This window comes from Bombus vancouverensis, chromosome 12 (assembly GCF_051014615.1).
Source record: "Bombus vancouverensis nearcticus chromosome 12, iyBomVanc1_principal, whole genome shotgun sequence".
NCBI classification, from domain to species: domain Eukaryota; kingdom Metazoa; phylum Arthropoda; class Insecta; order Hymenoptera; family Apidae; genus Bombus; species Bombus vancouverensis.
The window spans coordinates 9,194,055-9,215,249 of NC_134922.1; the positions used below are offsets into that span (position 1 = coordinate 9,194,055).

The 21,195-nt window shown below is 35.8% G+C and overlaps 3 protein-coding genes across 4 annotated transcripts in view; 2 read left to right on the forward strand and 1 right to left on the reverse strand.

The window, feature by feature from the left end:
• Positions 1 to 21,195, forward strand: part of LOC117155545 (uncharacterized) — a 103,023-nt gene that overhangs the window by 74,230 nt on the left and 7,598 nt on the right. For both annotated transcript variants that reach the window (XM_076623067.1, XM_033331623.2), the window contains exons 3-8: positions 12,986 to 13,048; positions 18,894 to 18,961; positions 19,240 to 19,354; positions 20,420 to 20,588; positions 20,655 to 20,797; positions 20,925 to 21,055. In XM_076623067.1, coding sequence (XP_076479182.1) covers positions 12,986 to 13,048; positions 18,894 to 18,961; positions 19,240 to 19,354; positions 20,420 to 20,588; positions 20,655 to 20,797; positions 20,925 to 21,055 — 689 coding nt within the window. The remainder of the gene's footprint in view (positions 1 to 12,985; positions 13,049 to 18,893; positions 18,962 to 19,239; positions 19,355 to 20,419; positions 20,589 to 20,654; positions 20,798 to 20,924; positions 21,056 to 21,195) is intronic.
• LOC117155548 (hepatic triacylglycerol lipase) lies at positions 1,971 to 7,150 on the reverse strand. The gene is made up of 5 exons (XM_076623197.1): positions 6,819 to 7,150; positions 6,314 to 6,462; positions 4,552 to 4,787; positions 4,237 to 4,480; positions 1,971 to 3,600 (listed from the first exon to the last, which is right to left on the reverse strand). Exons 1-5 carry the CDS (start codon positions 6,908 to 6,910, stop codon positions 3,365 to 3,367), a joined length of 957 nt encoding a protein of 318 aa, XP_076479312.1. The 5' UTR covers positions 6,911 to 7,150; the 3' UTR covers positions 1,971 to 3,364.
• On the forward strand, positions 16,685 to 18,606 carry LOC117155547 (uncharacterized). The gene is made up of 3 exons (XM_033331630.2): positions 16,685 to 16,822; positions 17,710 to 18,094; positions 18,473 to 18,606. Exons 1-3 carry the CDS (start codon positions 16,775 to 16,777, stop codon positions 18,484 to 18,486), a joined length of 447 nt encoding a protein of 148 aa, XP_033187521.2. The 5' UTR covers positions 16,685 to 16,774; the 3' UTR covers positions 18,487 to 18,606.

A 21,195-nucleotide genomic window follows, 5' to 3' on the forward strand; every position in this document is an offset into this window, starting at 1 on the left:
GCGTCCATAACAACAGGGATAATCGGTTTCTCGCGCGAAACTCGGCTTGGTTTTCCGCAGAAGGTGACGAGAACACAGCTGGTCACGACACTCGTGGGATTTCCATGACAGCAGAGAGAAATGTGGTCGAACGTGGACGATGCACGGCGCGTTCGTGTCCGGTCTTTACAACCGGTGGTCTTTCAAGACTAGGGTCATCTATAACCCTGGCCATAGGTCGTCGATCGTTATCGACCTGTCAGTGGTGAATTTTTTAACGTACATGCCGAGTTGACTGACCGACAGTACAGATTGCAAGATTTCGCGTGCAGGTACACTCAACGCTTATAAGTATCCGGACATTTTGATCGATTCATAGTAGCAGCGCTTACGTGAATTTTCCCAAAGTGTACAACTAGTGGAGAATTAATGAATAGGAGTGAAACTTGAATCATCTATTGATAAACGTAGATGCGATATATTACAATTAAGTACGTGATTTGCTAAATTCATTTTGATATCCTATCTACTGTGATTCACAAGAGTATTTGAATATTTTAAATGTATTACACAAAACTTTTCAAAATTAATAATGATTGATACAATTAAATTATATTATATTGATAAAATTAGAAAGCAAGGCAAGTGAATAGTTACTTTAAACGTATGATTAACATTAAAAATGATCTCGTTAAATACCGAGGCGTATTATTTATGTAATTAATGTACAAATGTGAAGGTTTATCGATGTAATGAGTAATATAAAGGACAATTGACTGCTCAAATAATTTACGACGAAGTAATGACTAAATATTTGAAATTAGCCGAAAAAAAACAAAGATGACACGCAGAAAATGATGGAACTTTAGATTTCTTCAGTCTCAAAATAATATGTAGATAATATATAGAATACTTTTGAATAATTTTACACATACATATAATACCCATTTCTGAGTTTAAAAAATCGATCCTTCTCTTTGGTATCCACTCGTCAAAAATAACAATACTTCGCTTGAAAAAGTGTCATTCACTGTATTGCAGATAATTCGGTCGAGGTAGTCTGAGGAAGAGGAGTCGGACAAACACAGTTCACCACTTTACATAAATCATTCCATCGATTCCTCGGAATTGCACTCTATTGTGAGCTACGTCTACGATTCATCTAAGTGCACCCTCGACTACTTCTCAAGACACGCTCCTCGAGTTTGCTTGGATTCTTTTTTCTTTGGTCCACTTTCTCCTATTCGTAGCTCAGCTAAATCGTTAACAAATTTCGACCGGTATTTGGATAATCGTTTTAGACCACCACCGTTACGTAACCACCTTACGAAAGTCTCCACTATGCGCTTCCATCGACTTTTCGAGAGCACTTCAGACCACTCGAACTCTGAATTCGTTCGAAAATACCAGATACTAGCTGATTCGATGCACTCCCGGGTAAACATTTGGATTTTAGAGTGGCAGCTTTTCGAAACTTCTGTTTTCGCGCTCGAGATACCAAAAATTCTCATCGGAAAGTTCAGTCGTCCTTGAGATAAAGGAGAGGTTGGAAGAATCGTTAACAATAAGCGTTGTAAGAGGTTCTCGTTAATTTTTAATTATCAGGAAGGGAGAAACTAGGCTGATAGCACGATGCAATTCAAGCTGGTTCGATTTCTTTCGTGCTTGGAAATGACTGCACCCATTCTCCACACGAAACCGACGTGGAAAACGCTGCTGGTGAAAAACTGAGAAAAGCATTGTCTCGCGTGGATGCCTGGATCATTGGAAAGTATCCACGCTCTGTGTGTTCTGGTAAAGGCAAAAAGAGGTGAAGGAGGATAGTAGCTTCCGTTTCTAGAAACGTTTTTGTTGTCTCGACGAATTGGAAAGTCTTTGACGCCAACAGGATACGTTCGAGTTTTATAGGAAACTTTTGATTTCTTTGAAATGCATCTGACAAGTGATTCGTCTATAACGTAGAATATGAAAAATTTGTTGATACGTTCCTTTTTATTTATAAATATTTAAACATTTTGGAGTATTTCTGGTCATGCAGTTACGTACAAAAAAGACTTAGGTACTTTATTTCATCTAATAAATATTGTAACAGGTACTTCATCTTGGATATTTTGCATATGTGTGTTTTTTACATTATGTACATTATGTGCATTTTTATACTCTCCCATAAGTGTACTCCTATAAACACCAGCGATTTAAAAATGACTTCTGTCGTGCAAATATCATTACATCATCGATATTTTCAGTCGACAGAAACAATTTCGTCATTAACAGATAATAAATGTCATTCACAAAGAATGTTAATCAAAATCATATTAGAATGACTAAATTATTCCTATCAAATGAAGGTCTAAGTTAAAATTTCTTCATTTTTTAATTACCCAGTAAAATCATCGATTATGTATGAAATACTTTAGAGATTGGAGAATTGTTTGATATTGTTAGTCATCGAATATTATAGATATTTCTCTTCTTATTTATAACTATCTTCCAAAGACTGCATAATTTTTTAACATCTCTGACCCAGTGATATTACAATAAAGCAAAAGTTCAGAACAGTATTGGAGATCATCCAATTCCGTTTTTTTTCATGATCTTCGCTCCTCATTGTGCTCCTGTTTCCGAATTGATGAATTGTGCAATGTTTAACACAATTACTCCCGTCTCGGGGAGTCGTTCCAATTCTCATCGATTGTCTAAAATAGAAAATAAGAAGACCGCCCTTGGAATTTCCATATTTCGTGAGTAGCCAAGGCGCATCGGAAATAATGCTAAATTGCAGACCATTTTGCCTCGTGTCCCGTATCCGTGGTCGTAAAGGAGGGAAACTACGCGTTCGATGGTAGTCAATTTTATTGACATTCTTCACAATTGATAACAGGAACCTTTATATCAATTTCTTTGTCTATCAATCTATCGATTTTTTATTTTCCCCTGCGGAGAGATTGTTTTATAAAGTTTCTCGCCATTTTTGTGAGAATGCTTTGCCATTTCTCGATAATATTATTCCTAATTTCAAGCATCGATTTTCAGGATCATTATAATCTATCAATATTTATTTCCATATTTTTCGTCAAGGAATTATTCCACAACATTATTTCGCCATTTCTGTGAGAATATCTTTACTGAATATTCTTACTTCGATGGTTTCAGTGCTTTTAAATTTGTCTACTTTTAATCTTCTCCTACGAAAAAATTATTCCACGATGTTCCTCGCCGTTTTTTGTGACTTAATGAAACTAGGATGAACTGTGCAGTTTCTTGTGAATATTGTCGTTACACTTTGAGCGTCCATTAGTTAGTTAGAATCCTCGTTTCCTCTTTTTTCTCGGACTATACTCAAAGAATTGGGATTTTTTGCTCGTCTGGTTCATCCAAACTAATATCATTTTCTCATGTATCCAGTTGCGTTCCTCGCGAAGGGTGCTTGCGCGTTGGTTCTTAGATAAAACTTCCCTCTGACTCTAGAATCCACCGCGAAGCCCATTAAGACATCAGGTGTCCACGTGCACTGTGCCTGGATATTCGGGTGCCATTTTGGACACTGACTGGCAGGGAATCCAAACGGATTTGTCACGGATTCCGCATAAAACATCCATGCTCTGTTATGTCCACAGACGACTAGACAGAAAGAAATAGCGATTCATTAAGGGAAATTAAATTATGGGAGCGATATAATGAGGTTGTGATATAAAGCTTTAACGCTATCATTACTATTTTAATGATTATTTTATTATATTTATTCATAGAATTCTTTTGCAAAGAAAAGCTAATCTGTAATTTCTAGTTCAAAGACCACGATATAATAGATAATTTATTCCCTTCCAAGAATAAAATTCTCCTTTTTATAAAAAGTCACTGGCCATTTTCTTTTTATTTCTTTTCCCTGCTGAAGTATTATGGAATTGCCCTACATACCTATTTTTGGATATTTCTGTTATTTATCAAAATTTATAGAATAATTTTAAGTATTAAAGCTTCAAATGTTGTGTTTTACCACGATTAAATATAATTTAATAAGTAAAGTTACCGTTTGCGATAATTACAAAAAACATAACAATGATATTACTATGGTTAAATTTCCTTCATGATAGACTTTATGGACTGAAAGCTAAACCTTAACTTTATGACCAATATCGTTGATCTCATTATATCTCTTACGCCAATCTTTTTAGACTTTTTTTTAGATTTTTGGCCTAATAAAGAAGAATCTTAATAAAAAATGAGTTCATAATTCGCAGAAGATTCAGTACATACTATACTGGTTGATGAGTCTCGACACACTTCTCCGAATAACACTATCCAAATTGCATCCAGGCTGAATAGGTTTGCCACCGTTCGGATAAAAATCGACATGACCCAGAGGATTCGGGAAGCCAAAGTTTCCACCATCGGTGTGAATCACGTCGACGAACATGGCGTCAGTCTTTGTCAGATGCCCGTCTCCGCCCGTGTTCATGTAAAGAGGATAGGCGGCGTCCAATCCTGTGATCCTTCCAACCTGAATTCAGATTGAACGTCTTTGGTGAAAGTGAAATTTCTTCTTACTCTGGATAAGCGAAATTTCCATACCTTCCGCGGAGCAAGAGCTTTCCCCATGAAACCAGCGATCTCAGCTCCCAAGCTGAAACCAATTACGTGCAAGCTGGCTAGGGATATCGCTCCCTGAGCGTCCAGCCAATTCACCAGACGAGCGACCTGAGGTCCGACTATTCTCGTGTTTCGAACCGCTGTCACGTACCATGGCAGACCGGCCAATTTGGTCCAGTGCACTAAGATTATATTGTACTCGCCTCGTTTCAGGTAAACTGAAAGATGGCCAATAATTTTTTATCAGAAGGAAAATTGTATTCTTGAAAGTGAATAAGGGACCTATTGTATCTTGCCGATTGAGCTAGAGCCACTCAATATTTTTGAAATTTTTTTTATAGAATTAAAAGATGCAAGGAAATTCTATGGTAATAATAATTTGGATAGCCAAAGACAATTTTCTATTTATGATATAGTGTCGTCGTGTTGATTCAATGGTCAATATCAAGTAATATTTCATTCTACGATAGCATACGATTAATATTAACGCTAAAGACTTAATTTATTAACACTAAAGTTAATATTAAAACGTTTCAAATGCATAGCTTCTTATAAATTATCGTTAATGATGATATAATAAATCTCGATTAAATAAGAATATAGATTGGTAAACTAATTCTATATAAATTTCTCAAGTAATTATTATGTATGTATCTGCATACAGATAATCGTTTACGTATTGAATAATTTGTTACAGTCCAAGAAAGAAATTTACCATCTGTATGATGTAGTTTCATAGATGAGAAATTTAAATTTTAGCACGTGGTCCTAGTTCAATGGCCAGAGGGCATAAATATACATATATTTTTCTTAAAAGATATTAGTCATCTGATGGATGTAGTTCAAGTTCAAGTTTACTCATTTCAATTCCACTGGTATGGAAACGAGTCGCGGAAAGTTCCCAACGATTTGGAAACTTGTCTGTGGCCAGCACAGTAGAGTTCGCCGTTGAAAAGGAGCAGAGTGAATGTCATAGTCGGGCCAGAAATATGGATCCCGCGTGTACGGGGAAGTTTCCATAGTGAAAGGGTGAACTTTCAAGAGATTCACGATTTATCATCCTGTCAAAATGTCTTACAGTGGCTTGTCTACTTGATTCTTGTAGCTACTAATGTCCCCAGCCTAGTTCCATCAGTTTCTGTCTACCAAGCTCTGTCTTGGCAAATCTGATAATATACGTATGTATATCGGAATATTCCACGTAAATTCATTCAGAAATTCTGTGTCTGCGAAACGAACACTTTGATAATCGATAATGTTCAATGATCTAAATTTAGTCGTTACGAGACGATTACTAAATACGTCCAATATAGCAAAGTAGGATTATTCGTATCACCCAAGCTTCGACATTTTAAAATTCAATTTTAAACTTTGCACGTAATGATCAAACTTGTTGTATAATATTTCAATATTATTTGACCCAATGTATGCTAATTGTTTTATCGCAGTCAGTAAATTTCCTGAATTTTTAAATACAATTTAACTTAATTTCAAAAAGTAAACTTTCCGTGAATTTGTTGAATTGTAAAACACAATTTCAAAGTAAAAAATTATTCGAGTAGAAAATAAATACTGAATATGAATTAAGGAACGAACGTATGTTGTTAGATATCTTAAAGTTTAGGGGATTAATTTTAAACGAGAAAACGGAACATAATAATGATCCGTGAGGAGGAGGATTTAATTAAAAATGGTTCGACGGTGACTATAACACATGAATAACTAACTGAATAATGAAGAGTACCGTCTCTTATTGCCGTGGCACTTCCTGCCCTCGCACTGCCGCTGTATCCGTGAATGAAAATTACTGTTGGATATCTGTCGTTAAAATTACTCTTCCGCAAGGAATACGGGTCTGAAATATTTAACGTCGTCCCACAAGTTGGATTCCTCCTAATATAACAGAGAATAATGATTTAGATGAAGTTTGAGGCTTCTTCATACCATCGTTAGTGGAATATTTCTATTTATATCGTAAAATTGTTACTTGAAAATTTGATAATTAAAGATAGTTAGTTCGACATTTATCGCAAGTCTACCTAATGAACTCTATATATAATAATTTAATAAAACAATTTTCTATTTTCCTACATTGTCGTTAGTAAGATTGAACAAGTCCTAAGAATTTTTTAATTAATTACCGACACACCTGGTAAAAAGCAGGTACTCTATATCTTGGTCCACGTCGATAGGACAACAATAAGAACAGGTACCAGCTGGCAACGTCGTTACGTGCAGTGGATTCTCACCTGGTGGCAGAAAGCGAACGTAACTTGGAATGTTCGTTGTTGTTTTTGCATGGCGACGCTTGGCCTCGACCAATCGTCGCGGTCTTCGTCATTGAACCTGAAAACGGCACGTGATGTCGCGTGCGTTACCGATTCCACTTCACGATCTAAATTCTCCTCTCTCCTGTTCGGTGCTCCTTTCTCCCGACAGAGAAATTCTTTCACTATTTCCATTAGAGATACGGTAGGATGATTTGTAAGAACAACAGATTTATAAGGTAGAACACGCCGATCGGAGACCATCGTTTGGAAGATTACAAAAATCTGAGTTTCTTATATTCGAGTTTGATGAAACGACGAGGTTCAAAGCGTAGCTCACATTACGGCCGTCTTGTTAATTGAGACTACCACGAATTTTTGTATTCAACCAAACTTATTGAGAAGATATCTAGCTGCACGCATACTCAAAACAACACTGGAAGCACTAAACTTACTAACTTGGACCTTGGCTTGGAAATAAATATAATAAAAATTAGCGCACTTGATACATTTAGCGAACGTTTCTTTTCACCATTGCAAATCACATTGACCATGAATTCCTTGTATCCACTCGCAAATTTATCGTTGTTTCATCAAGTCAAAGGAAGGAAACGTCACGCACACGATACATAGTGACAGATGCAACGTGGTTTAATATTTCAGTAGAAACCATAAACGACGAACATTCACAAAGCGTCGCAAACCGGAATTCCATGCGCGAGTGGAACGTAAATCAGCAACGGCGTTTATGGCCTGGTAAATTTTGCCACGTCGCTTACCGTCCCGAGATACTGTCCGTAATTTCGGCCGAGGACGAAGGATACCCAGTGTTTCTGTTCTGTCTCGTTACAGACCGATCTATCGCGTGATCCACTATCGTGCCTCCTGGCGATTAAATTTTTATCGAAACGGACCGCACCGACGATGAATGTTTCTCTAACTTCAACCCTAGACTTACCGAATAATAGATTGTCTGCGAGCAGAATAAACGTGCAATAAAATGGCTCACCTTGATTCCAGGATCGCTGGACGACGAAGGATTTTGTGTCATAGTGAATTGTCCTAGACCAACGATATGTCATTACGTAACTTGTTTGAGTTGTTTTTTTATCCTACGCTAGAGATACAATTTCATTCCATTTTGAAGTCAAAAAGGTTTTGGGTTGATGGAAAAAATAGCGTTGATTTTTCATCGTATCGAGAAAATCAGCTTCGAGCTGGATCATACGCCGCAGTTTACGGTAAAGTCGTTTTATAAGAATGGCGTTGTATGTACAAATTAATGTAGGTCGAACAATCGTAGCGATTAGACATGGAAGAAGACGAAGTCTATTTTTGGTTAGTTATGAGATATACATTTCAAAATAGATATAAACTAGTTAAAATTCTTCTTCACATTATTAAGAATGCCTGTCCTCTACACATAGCACCAGACTATCACCATTTTTCTTTGCAAAATTATTTATATATTCTATTCTATTCTTCTCTGTATCAAAAGCAACTTCTTCCTACGACGGTGAAATAAATAGGCTTCCACAACGGTGCGACAATAAAAAACGATGGGTATTACATAACTGATTAAACAGATTGTAGCATAACAACATCGCAGTAAACTGATTCTCTTTTATGTCTACAAAATTGACAGCTCATCGTTTTCCGCAAACCTAGTCTATCTAACTCGGAAACTGAAGGTTTCTTCAACGACGGTGAAAGTGTTCGAAAGTCTAAGAAGAAGTTAATCAACTGCAAGTATTGTTGCGACGTGACGATAAACCGTGGTGTGAAAAGTCAAGCGAGACGGAATCGCTTCAAGGAAGCTAGGCTGTCGTAATATCGATTAGTACTGTTAATCTAATAGGACACAGTAGCTTGATAGCCGTGATCTTGTTGTAACGTGAAATTATTTACTACGACCATCGCGATAATACGACAGCGTAACGTGCAATCGTTATTCCACGTGATAACGACGCTCAGGCGAATTTATTAGTCGATTAGTAGGTTTTTAGTAATAGTATCTTAGAAAGCTGGTGTATAGCACGCTCTAGTTAATGCGTTTAATTTATGGTAATGGATTCCCATTGAATCTCGTGTAGCTTGTTACCTACTCTTCGAACTTTAAAGTGAAAGTATAGCAGTACATACGTTACATGTGTTGGTGCATTAAACACTCCTCTAAATCGTTTCCCAAGAAGTTTTCTGTCCTAAACATTCTAAGTTGTTTCGAAACATTTTAGATTGTTCAAAGTTTGATCATTCTATTTTGAAATATCCTTAATTGTTTCCCAGGAAGTTTCCTATTCCGAAACTTCCTACCAAAAACTTCCCTCTTATTAAAAGACATTCAATTAAGGTATTAAACAGTTACAACGATATTTACGAAAGATATTATTGTGTATATACATCATAATTCGTAAAAATCGGCAAAATTTAGACTACACACGACTATAAACTACCTATTAAAAAAGAGCAGTAATGCAATTTTGCTGTTACTATATACATTGCACTATTACATACATATATGTATCGTTCAAATAGCAACGCTTGTATTAACACTGGAACTCTCTCTGTCAATTTAGAAGATCCTACTTATAATTCAGGAAATAAAAAGAATCTGAAGATAAAGAGTGTGTCGAATGATAAAATAGTTCTATAAGATTTGATAATTATGATACAATCCCCACCTTCAATATTGGATGTCGCCTTCCAAAGATCAGTTTAATCCCGTCGGTATACTATTGTGCAGAACTACGGTGATTATATAGAATAAAATAGTAACAGTTCCATTTTTATGCCAAATTTTATTATTAAAATACGCTTCGTCGAAAATAGGCAAATGGATAACTTTAAACATTAATATAAATTTCAACTAGAAAATTCAGCGGGTGAATAACATTTTTTAACATACAAAAGGCACCGAAATTTCCACAGACACCGTATTCTATCCGTGAAAAGAACCATTCAGAGGCTCTTTTTTATGTAAAACGTGGTCGGCTAAGGCAATCCGCCGAAAATTTAAATGGACGCCGTTATTCGCCTCCTTCGTTCCGAATACGCGCGCATTAGAAAAGTGACTCTTTTAGAACAAAGAAGGAAAACAGATACTCTACCACTTTCAGCTGCATTCACTGCATTTCATTCGAACGAACCATAGAACTAATTAATTAATTAGCTCGTAGAATTAATCGAGATCAATAGAAAAGGATTCACATAAACGATCATCGAACACTCGCGAGGATTTTAACGAACGATCATTATTCATTGATTATTACCTCTTCTGATGATGATTACACGACACAATAAAGAGGTTAGGAAGAGTGGTATCATATCGACAAAAGAAGCTTAAGACAAGAGGATCAGCGAAAGAACCGGATTCCTGTCAGCGATAGCTGCAGGAGCAAAACTGACAGAAATCGAGAGTCGAGATCTATAGCACCTCGAATGGAGGATCTCGAGCATGACGCTAGCCTCGTTTTTCTTCCAATTTTAGACAATTTCTATCGTAAAATTGTTCTGGGCCATTAGTGCCCGATGAACAATTCAAAGCAATCAGATTTACGGGGATATTTGAGCCTAAAGTGTCATTGCTTACATTCCCTCGCAATCGTTTTACGAAGAAACCATAAAATTTTATGGAATCGATTATATTATTTGCGCACATATCTGTTTGAGTTTTAGAAATATTCATTAACATTTTGAAGCAAAAATAATCAGAATTGTGTCAATTATATCTCACTTAGTACGAGTCTTGAGAATAAATACAAGTATAATTATCATCGAATGTTCATCTAATTCTAAGATTGTAATGGACGAACATCCAACATAATAAACAAATTTTAAACTACTACTATTAGTAGTATAGTAGTATGAACCTTGGAAAAATTAGAGTTCAATTGGTTGACAGGATACTGACCAAACGCGTGGCTGATGCGAGCCTGAATGAAATAAAAGATATTAAAAATACAGAAAATGTCACTTTTTAAAATAACATTTTAGATATTTATTTTTTTCTATTGTGTTTTCTGTTCTAGACAGATGGTTTTTCGATAATTTTGTTTTATCTGTTAAATAATATATCCATCGAAAATACGCGCAAAGATTGAAAATGAAAAGAAAACCGATTACATTGTCGGCTCCATTGAAAAATACGGTTCTGAGAAAAACACATTTAATTAAAGAAAAGTGTTTCATAATTACCACTAATCTGTTGATCTAAATTCGCACAACATAAATACCTTTCTCCTGTTTGGAAAAAGTCTTACACCACTGGTTTATTTTCTCCAGGAGCAGTCTGTCAACCGGAATCTACGATCATTTAGATACGAGCTTGACAAATTGACTCTTTCGTGAAGATTTCATCGGTATGAGAAAATATGTATATAGACTATTGCTCGATCGATTTGGTGTACGCGCTATAACAATTACCGAGAAAATTGGAAGCAATAAATTGCAAACTAATCGAATGCTTGATGGACTTCTTCACTCCGATGGAAACGATTGCAAATACGCTGTCGATCGGCTCTGTATCGAATAGAAATTGCACAATTTCCTCGCGGTAATTCCATTATCCTAACGGTTGTAGAATTTTGAGGAGTTTAATCGACTGTGATTACACGCTACGAACTACTTTCAGAAATGGCAAAACTACCCAAAAGAACAATAAACAGCAATGGGATCAAGTTTCTTGCGATAATTTCCTATTTATAATACCGAACAAAATTGAAAACACGTTGTATATAATCTCCTATACGAATCGTTTAAATCAATCGATGTCCAAATCGATCAACTCCATTCCTTCAAAATTCCTCTATTTTAATAACGATATACATAATTAATGTTCAATTTTCCAGAAACTTATCTGTGGGTTAATCGAAAACGATTAACATACAATAGCTCTATAGCCTTTGTACTCCAACTGCAGCGTTTTCAAATGTTAAAAATTGTCGCACGTAGTCGAACCCTATTCATACTCGCTTTGAAATTCGAAATCAAAATACCTCATAAATACACAAAAATAAAACGTAATATCTAATATCTAGTAAATCAAACATCGTAAAGTGAAACTTCGTATTAGGATTACGATTGGTTGGAAATCGTGGAAATACAGAACTCGACCACATCGCTAACGATAACGATAAATAAGATTGGAACTGGCTCGAAATTTCGCTGACGATAAAGCAGATATTCGAAATTGACTGGGACGAAATTTCCGATGTATCGCCACGAACATTGCCGCGTACGATTCGTTGCGGCAATCCTTACAAAACGCCTGACATAAAACCCGATTGCGAATGTCGCGGAGGTTTTCATTTGATGTCGGATGATCCTGCTAGAGGACCGTCCGGTTGTTCCGCACGTACGTGTATCTGGGTCAGGGTGCTTTCTAGATATTAGGGGGATGATGCGCAAAATATCCCCACCACCGTGCAACATTGGTACAGCAACTTTTCACTGTGACGCACTAGCCGTGGACCATCTCGAATCACAGGCCGCCTAATTTTCTATTTAAACTTCGCTGAAGAACGTGCCTTTCAATCGACATCCTAGCAATTTTCCGGGGGACAGTTTGATTTCTACGAAATTCTCTTTGCAGTCTCTCAGAAACTAAACTAATCAGCTTATAAACTTCGCAATTTTATTATCCGGAATTAATTTCCAATGTCTGGAAAAGATAAATACTTTCTGTTTTATTTATCACAAGGAAACAGTATAAATAATTGGAGATACATAGCTAATATTAGAAAAGTAGGACTAAAGTTTTGCAAATATCATGAAAATAAATAAAGTCAATATTGATAAAGGTTATTTTTGTTGTGAATTCTCTAATTTTATTTTAGGCGTAATTAACAAATGAAGGGAATGGTAGTGACAAAATTTTGCAATCGTGGAATCTAATCAAGTAAAGTGGTTTGTAAAAAAAGAAAAATCCAAGGGAACTGATAAAGACATAACTTATCGATCGATTCCTAGTACGCGCGGTGCAATAATAGCACCGGAAACTATTATTGAAGTACTATATCACAATTGTTCAGCCTTCTACGAAAACGCCCAGGCCTTCAACATGTTTGTTCCAGAGAAAAAATCGATTCATGTTAGTTGTTAACCTGTCACTTTCAGCGAAATCTCTGCTAACAAATATGTTTTTGTTTCAGGACAAACTATTGACGAAGCTGGAGAAGAACGAACCGGAGTTAGCGTCCTCTCAGGAAGACGAGGTGAGCATGTAAACGATTCTCTTCGATAGATCTTCATCTTATTTATTATACTTTATACTTTTTTAAAAGTATTCCATTCTAACATTCAAATGTCTAATTTTCTTAATGTTAATAATCGCGTAGACTTAAACATGTCGATCGAATGTCAATCGTCTTACCATTATAATAATTAGGCTGTGGATACTTATGCAAATTTATATTTTTATTAATATAACTTAAAAAATGGAAACTAGATAGACATTTGTTGTATTTGTTAAATATTATAAGGAGTACTATATTTTGGATACGTTATATATTTTTGCACGTTATGTATATTCTATGCATCTTTTGCACTTATCTTCCATAAATGCATAAAAATCCGCAGTCTAGTTATAATACAAACTACAAAATTCCATTTTTTGCGAATTATTAATCCTTGGCAAATTTCAGGAGAAAATTTCTCTTCTTTTGTAAAATTCTACTTTATGCTGCAAATACACTTTTTAAAAATCAGCAGTATAATTGTAATATAAACTACAATGTTCTTTTTTTCACGAATTAGCAATCCTTGCTAAATTCTAAGAAGAAATTTTACCTTTCTCTCTGTGAAGCTTCGCTTTATCTTCACTGCAAAACTACTTAAAAAATTTTTTTATTTTATCGACTATCAACCACATTACAGTAAGAAAAAAATACTCGCAATGATTAGTAGTGCACGACCTTTCCCTGGTCAATCAGGTTTGAAAAATTCTCGGCCCACTCGGCAGTTGGTCATAAAAATCGGATATTTCGATTGAGTGGAAAGCCGCAGAGGGAGAAATTACCACTTAATTCTGGCGTAGAATGAAAGAAATTTTCAGTGAAATGTCGAGGTAACCCTCGATTTAATTAATACCTCTGGAACATTGTGCGGGAGAGGTCCCCCGACTGGTCCCAATGGAGATTAGGTCAGCTGCATTTTCTTACGCGTTTGCCTTCGCCTTTTTTTCTTCAAGGTTGCTCGAGGTAACCTCGTTACTTTCTTTCTTATTGCCAGGGACAAGGCATAATCAAGCCTAATTCGTAATTTTGCCAGAAGGAGAGACGATGATTGGCGAGGGAATGAGATTTGCGCGGTACCCTCGCGAGGAAAGAGAGCGGAATAAAAGAAATCGTTCTCTTTTGATGCCTGGGGAAAAATTTCATTAAATCAATCACGATTGACAATGAGATTTCGATCATTTTTACGCAGCATCCTTTTCTACCTATCATCTCTCACGGATCTGAATTAATCGAGAAGCGTTGCTGATTGGAAAGTTCTGTTATTAAATTTTGTTTTTGTATATTTGTAACTTTGTCTGAAGATTTTCGTAAATAAATGAGACAGTAATTGACTACGATTGAAGATAGTACGCGACAAGTTGTCTAGTTTTGACAAAGTGTAATTTAATTACGAAATTACAAATGGGAGGATCGTGGATGATTCTATTCTTTACCAGAGTTGTTGACATGATGCAATTTAATTTTGGAAATTAATATGCAATCGAAAGATCGGCAGCCAGAGGCGTCAAACATTTTGGAGCAGTTTCTTTACTTATTCAAGTTCATCAAGACCTTTAAGTTTTTGTTAATTTAATCAGTTAAGTGTTTTATAATAAAGTATATTACAGACGCTATATTTTTTAAGAGTTACAAATACAACTTATAATGAAGAGGCTGCTTTTATATCATTTCCTAGATAGATTGGTGGTTTGTTTAAATTATCAAATTATCAAACGAAAGCTTTTTGATAGAAAAATCATTCAGTACATTAAATCAGACTACAGAGGTACTGAAGAAATATTTTAGCAAGAAAAATGAAAAATTCGATAGCAATGAAATAAATGAATTCCCACGAAATAAATGAACAAAATGAATAGTATTAATATCAATGACCAATTAACAACAATTTCAGTTAAAGCAGATTTCTTTCTTTTCAAACAATAAGATCGTCAGGGTCTTCCAGTCAACTTCATATCAGACTTAATTTTAGTTTGAATAAATTTTGAGGTGAACGAACGTGGACTATTTCAGACATTAGGGAAAAAATCGTTGCGCGAGAGGAAAAGCTTAAAAACAGGCATTTCGAGACTGGCCTCGATCTTAAAAACTAAATCCGCGTTATTTTGAACTATGCAAGTTATTTTCAACAACGACAGAATCAGAGTGGAGAAAAGGAAGAGAAGCTGGCAGGTACAGTGACCCAGAAAGAAATTAATACACCAAACGAGCGACGACACAAGGGCTGCAGAGAGAATTTTCGACGGTCAAATGGACGCTGCATAGAGAGGAGAAGCCTTTCTGTTCGTTCGAAAGACAGCCGCTGGTCCAGAAAAGTTGCAATTTCCGAGCGAATAGGCCGCTCAATGGGTTGAAAAAGTCGATTAACGAAGCTGACAAAGTGGTTGCTACGACCCTGCGACTCCTGACATGTTCGTCCACCCTCGAGCAGCTATTAATATTCCAATTTAATCGACGCTTCATTTGGTTATGTCCATTACAATCCTCTAGGTCTCTGGAGATAACGCCTCAAAGAGGTAAACAGGGATATTTTATTCGTAATTATGCTTGAAGAATTTTATGTTATTAGACGAAAATGGATAATTTATTAAATAAATAAATTTATCATGTGGAAGAATTATTCTATTGGTATCATCAAAGAACTGATCAACTTAATATTGTTAATTTTATTCGAAGTATTTGATGTTATTCTAAATTCTAAATTATTGAAGAATTAGCTGGACTCGATTCTACTGACTAACGAGGAAAATTTCTTGTTTAAAGAAATCATCTTGTATCAAAATGTCATCGAGCAGTTGGTTCGAGATTTAATAAAGACTTAATCCTAATGACTGAGAAGAACGATTCGTTGACAGGAAGATTAATAACTTGAAATACTATAAAAAAGGAGTATTTTTCATTTATTTAAATTCAAGTGGACCATGTATTCGTATGTACTTCGAGGTCTTACAGAGCGACATAGTTTGTGCTAACATTGCGAAACATATTTTGAATAATATCTATATCCCAACACCACTCTTATTATCAATAATAGCTGCCACATTAAATATGAAATATAAGAAATAAAAGATCAAAAAATTGAAGTAATTGCGGAACGCCAAACGATCATAAATCATTCAAGAACATTAGGAAAATAACTTTTGCAAGTTGCATCGTACAAGAGAAAATAATCGATTATTGTTTGTAGAAAAACAAAGCACACAGGCTTCGTTTAAGACGGCTGGTTACATAATTTGGAGACAATGGTTGACATTATTAACGTCGGTGAGCAAATTAGTTTCCTGAGAAGATAAGTATCGCTGTCATCAAAGGCGGTGCTAAGTAAACGATTCGGCAAACGATAACATTCGGACGAGTTACAGTAATTATCTTCCGTGCATCTGTGTTGTAGAATAATATTTTTTCAACTAACATCACGAACCATCAGGATTCTTCCATTATCTGCGGCTACGATTGCGACAAAGAGCGTAAGAAAAAAAAACAAAAAGATAGGAATCGTAGCTTCTGTGGAAAAATAAGCGACAATGGAGGTAGCTGATAATGACACCCAACCATCATTTCCTTTTCAGCGAATCCTTTTTTCATGCACCTGTGCAATATCTGATGCATCTCATTCCATCTCCCCTTTTCATGTAATCACGTCGTGACTATTTATTCGACGGGCCAAAAGCGAGAGAAACAGTGTCGAGTGTCGAGATATCAGTGAATATGAAGTATCTCCTCGTTTGCAGCGTGGTCGCTTTGCTGGGACTCTCTGTAAGCAAGCTTTTCCCTTTATTTATCAAGCTTCGAGTACAGAAGATATTATTTTAATTATTTTTTCAATTCTACTAACCTTTTACATCCATTTTTTTATACATATAATTTGGGTCATGTATATGCCGAGGTTACACGAATTAAATTAAATTGATACATTAAATTGACGAATTGATAGCAATATGAATAGACCTAAAACCTACATTAGAGTCATATGAGCAAATCTTTTATACAGAATCAATGTACTCTTTGTAGCATGTTGACATAAAAATTAAGAGAGGATAATTTAAAAAGGTAATAAACATTTCCTGCTTTTCTACTTGCAACTGAAGTACTTAGTCAATAAGTAGACTGCGATATTTATACGTTTATAAGATATTTAAAAGTTCCAAATTGTATAGAATACACAGAATATACTGAAATGCATAAAGTGAAGTAAATTACTCGTTGTAGTATTCAATGGATAAAACGAACCTTTATTGATTCTATTTCTTTGTTAGTTATAGTTCATAAAAGTGTAAATTTACATAAACATCCACAGTATATGGATTTCTATATAAATTTTCATTTTTATAGACATAACTAAAAAGATAAGAGATTCGCTTGAATCTTTAAATATCATAAACCGATACATATCTCGAATGTTTTATATTACATCTACATTCCAGTCATCTTTTTTATTTGTATTTCCAAATGTATTTCCAATGTATTTCCAATATATTCCCAAACTTAAGTAAGCCTAGAACTCGAGATGTGAAATCAATTTATTTTTGTCAAATCAAGAATCAATCTATTTTACCTACTCTACTGCCTCGCTATATCATGACCCAAATAATAACTGAAAATCCAAACTACCTAAACTAAACTATCTCTAAAAATAATTCGAGGTCCTTGGAGCTCCCTCGGAGTCTAGTTCCTCCAGTTCTGCCAGCCTTCACAGCGACCGAGAAAAACGCAGCCCCCAAGGTAACTCTCAAAATTGCGGCCCACCACCGAATGGATCACCATGCGGGCCACCTCCAGGATCACCTCCAGGACCACCCCCAGGTATGTCTCCTGACGATATGGCCCAATCGGGGCACGCAATGATGTCTCAGTCTGGATCCTCTGGATTCGTGAGTGGAGATATGAAGAGAAGCAGAAGGGCTACTCGAGGAGGTGGAGACGGTGGTGGAGGAAGAGGGCGAGGAGGTGGTGATATGGGAGGTGGTATGGGTGGTGGATTTGGAGTTGGCAGGGGTGCTAACGTTGGTGCTGGAGGTCAACATGGAGGTGGGTTAAGAAGCGCGAATAAAATATAAATTGACACTAGAACCACACCGAGTTGAGAAATTATATTTGAACACTTGCTATAGAAAAGTTTTATTTCCGTTTCTGCACATGATGCTTTTATAATAAAGTTAATTAAACTGTTGAACAACAATTTACTTATTTATATGCTTGTTATCGTGGAAACGGTATATAAACATGAAAAAATATATGATAATTATGTTTCTGTTTTGATAAAAGTGAACATTCATTTTGTCAAAAGCACTTGTGCATTTTTTTATTAATTACAAAGCAGCTAATTTCGTTGAGCTTGGTAATTCTAGTGATAATAATAAGGATCATAATGAGATTGAATGTTTTTAGAGCACTATTATGTTACAGGTGGCATGGAATAAATAAATTCACGAACATCATAGCTTTAAGGTGATAGATATATGGAATTCTAGAAATGGTTATGAAACTGCTGATGTAGTGTAGATTAGCACGTTGAAATAAATCAATTGATAAAAAAACAACTTGTCTTTGAAATATCATCAACCAAATTTTTAGACCTTAGATCCTGATCCTTAGGCAAACTGTCTTCTTTGAGGAAATTTGTAATCCTTTGCTGGATCAAATGTTACTTGTTTAGCCACTGAAAGTCTCTGCTGACCAACCAGAAACTCCCAGTGGGAGTTCATTGGATTTATCTTTCGTTTCCTCGTGCGAATCGCTCGATGAATCTCAAATGGGGTGGAGAATGATCAGGCTAATGCGCTTTGTCGAGATTAAATTTTAATTACTCTTCTTTCCCTTCTCGTAGTGCGTGATCTGTGTGAATGCCAGGGCCACGATGCAAACTGCTCCCTGCGGCCATCGGGTTGTTTGCAGGTAAAATGATTTTTTTTCTGCATCCTTTTGTACGTACTATATCATGCATACTATACTACAATATTCTCGCATTTATACATATATATCTTCTCTATCAATGATTCATTCTAGATGTCATTGATTGAAATACTATCTGGTAGTTTTTGTGTCAATTTAGAAGAATCTTCATTATCTCGACATTATCTCGTTATCAATAAGACAAATATATAAATGAGCAATAATAATTTACAACCAAATTTAATTACGTTCACCACATTTTTCTTTGAATCATTTTACAGGCGTTGCTTCGTCAAAACGATACAAATGGCGGTGTCACAGAGACTTTTACCACTGAGATGCGTCATATGCAGAGCAAAGATTCTACGCCTGAAACAAACCCTCATCCCTCGGGACGTAAGTAGTACAAATAATGAACATTGTTTTCTTCCAGTTCTCACACTCTCTCCCTCTACCTACCTGCTATACCGACTTATTTACTATCTACCTACCTACTACCTATTTATCTACTACCTACTTATCTACCACCTACCTACCTATTTAAGTACTTCTCACCCTCGTCGAAGAACACCCTACGACGTGTTGTGTTTTACGATTATTTCGTGATACAATTTTTTCACTCGGAGTTTCATAGAAACGTATGCAACCAGAATAAAACGGTCTTCGTGCTCGCCGATGTGATTGCAGGGGTGTAAAATCGTCGTTAATTGGAGCGAACCGGGAAAGCACTTGTCGCCTTGCTAGCGAGGCCAAATGGGCTCGTAAGGCATGACGTATGACCATTCTTTTTTGGAACAGTTTTAATAAATATCATTTCGACTCTCTTTTCACACCAGCAGCTCTGCAATTAATTTCGTGAAATATTAAACACGAACATGGGATACCATCCGTAAATTATTGGTTTTGTTCGTACAACCTTGCTGAAACCGATATTTCGTTTCTATAATATAACTTCAAAGCGATTGCTCGTTGGCCATATTTGATAAAAATGAATCGATGAAACTTTCTTGAGCTAGTATGATAGTTTCATATGAATGGAAATTTTGGACGATGTGAATTGAATATTTTATTAATTTCTGAATATTTTAACAAATATTTGATTTTCAAGCGCTAGATATTGTATAGACCAAATGCTTGAGATTAGGGTGTAATTAATTAATTTACTTCAAATTGAGGGTTGAATTAAGGATTAAGCGAGCGACTCATGCTACTTAGTTTGTATTTGAGGGACCCTTTTTGCGTTACATTCTACTTTCGTAGTTTTAATATATCTATATAATCCTAATTTTATTTTAGCATCAAAACTTTATTTCGCTTAAAACATTTACACCTTCTCATCCTTCCTGACATACTACCTACATTTTATGATACCTTTTATAATTCCTTTTATAACACTTTTACAAACTTTAATACATTTTTATAACGTCGTATGATAAATCTTGCAATATCTGTATTTTATAGTACTCGATGTCTGGAAAGTCTTGGGTTCTGCCACAAAGCGCGTCAGAGTATAACATGGGGACAGGAGTGCCAGTGGGAGTGACTGGACCTGGCGGTAGATGGGTCGCCGGAAATGTGCCAGCCTCCGCCTCTTTGTACTCTATGGCCAGTGGTTCATCCTCTATTTCCGGTTCGCCATGTTCCTAAAAATCACAAAATGAATTACCTCTTCTATAACATTATCTCAATGTTTTAGGAGTGTCTTCCGTATCTTCTTCGAGTTCGTCTTCTGCAAGTAGCACTGGAAGCTCTAACCTTGGGAAACCTACGAGGGTGAGGCAACCTTCTGGCGCGACTCTGAGACGCTCGCAGACGCAATCTATGAAAATGAGAATTCAGGTTGTTTAAATTTGTTTGGAAATTCTAATAATCGAATTCATATACGTATATTAAAAAATAGAATAACTTAAAATAAATATTGATAAAATGTTAGAGTTCAATTTGTTTCGTTTATTATTGTTATTAGGAGTATCAAGATCCGATTCAGCAGGTCGTGGAAGAGGAAGAAGTGATGAGGGAAAATCGGGATCGCAGGTTGCCGCCGATCAAGGAATTCCAGAGGGACTATCGTGCAGGAAAAGCATCCACTAGGATAAGGTAATAAATTATTAAATCTTTTATACAGATTTTCGAACTTTTCTTCATGAGCATCAAGGTTCTTCGTTTCGTACGCATCAATTGGGATTTCAAGTGAAATAATGATCCATACAGTTCTTTAAATAGTAATTCTTTGACTT

Coding starts and splice junctions, on each gene's coding strand:
- LOC117155548 (XM_076623197.1), bottom strand. CDS start 6,910: ATGACGAAGACCGCGACGATTGGTCGAGGCCAAGCGTCGCCATGCAAA. Junction 6,463..6,818: donor CGTTCGCTTTCTGCCACCAG/GTGAGAATCCAC, acceptor CTGTTATATTAG/GAGGAATCCAACTTGTGGGA. Junction 4,481..4,551: donor AAGCTCTTGCTCCGCGGAAG/GTATGGAAATTT, acceptor ATCTGAATTCAG/GTTGGAAGGATCACAGGATT.
- LOC117155547 (XM_033331630.2), top strand. CDS start 16,775: ATGAAGTATCTCCTCGTTTGCAGCGTGGTCGCTTTGCTGGGACTCTCT. Junction 16,823..17,709: donor TCGCTTTGCTGGGACTCTCT/GTAAGCAAGCTT, acceptor AAATAATTCGAG/GTCCTTGGAGCTCCCTCGGA.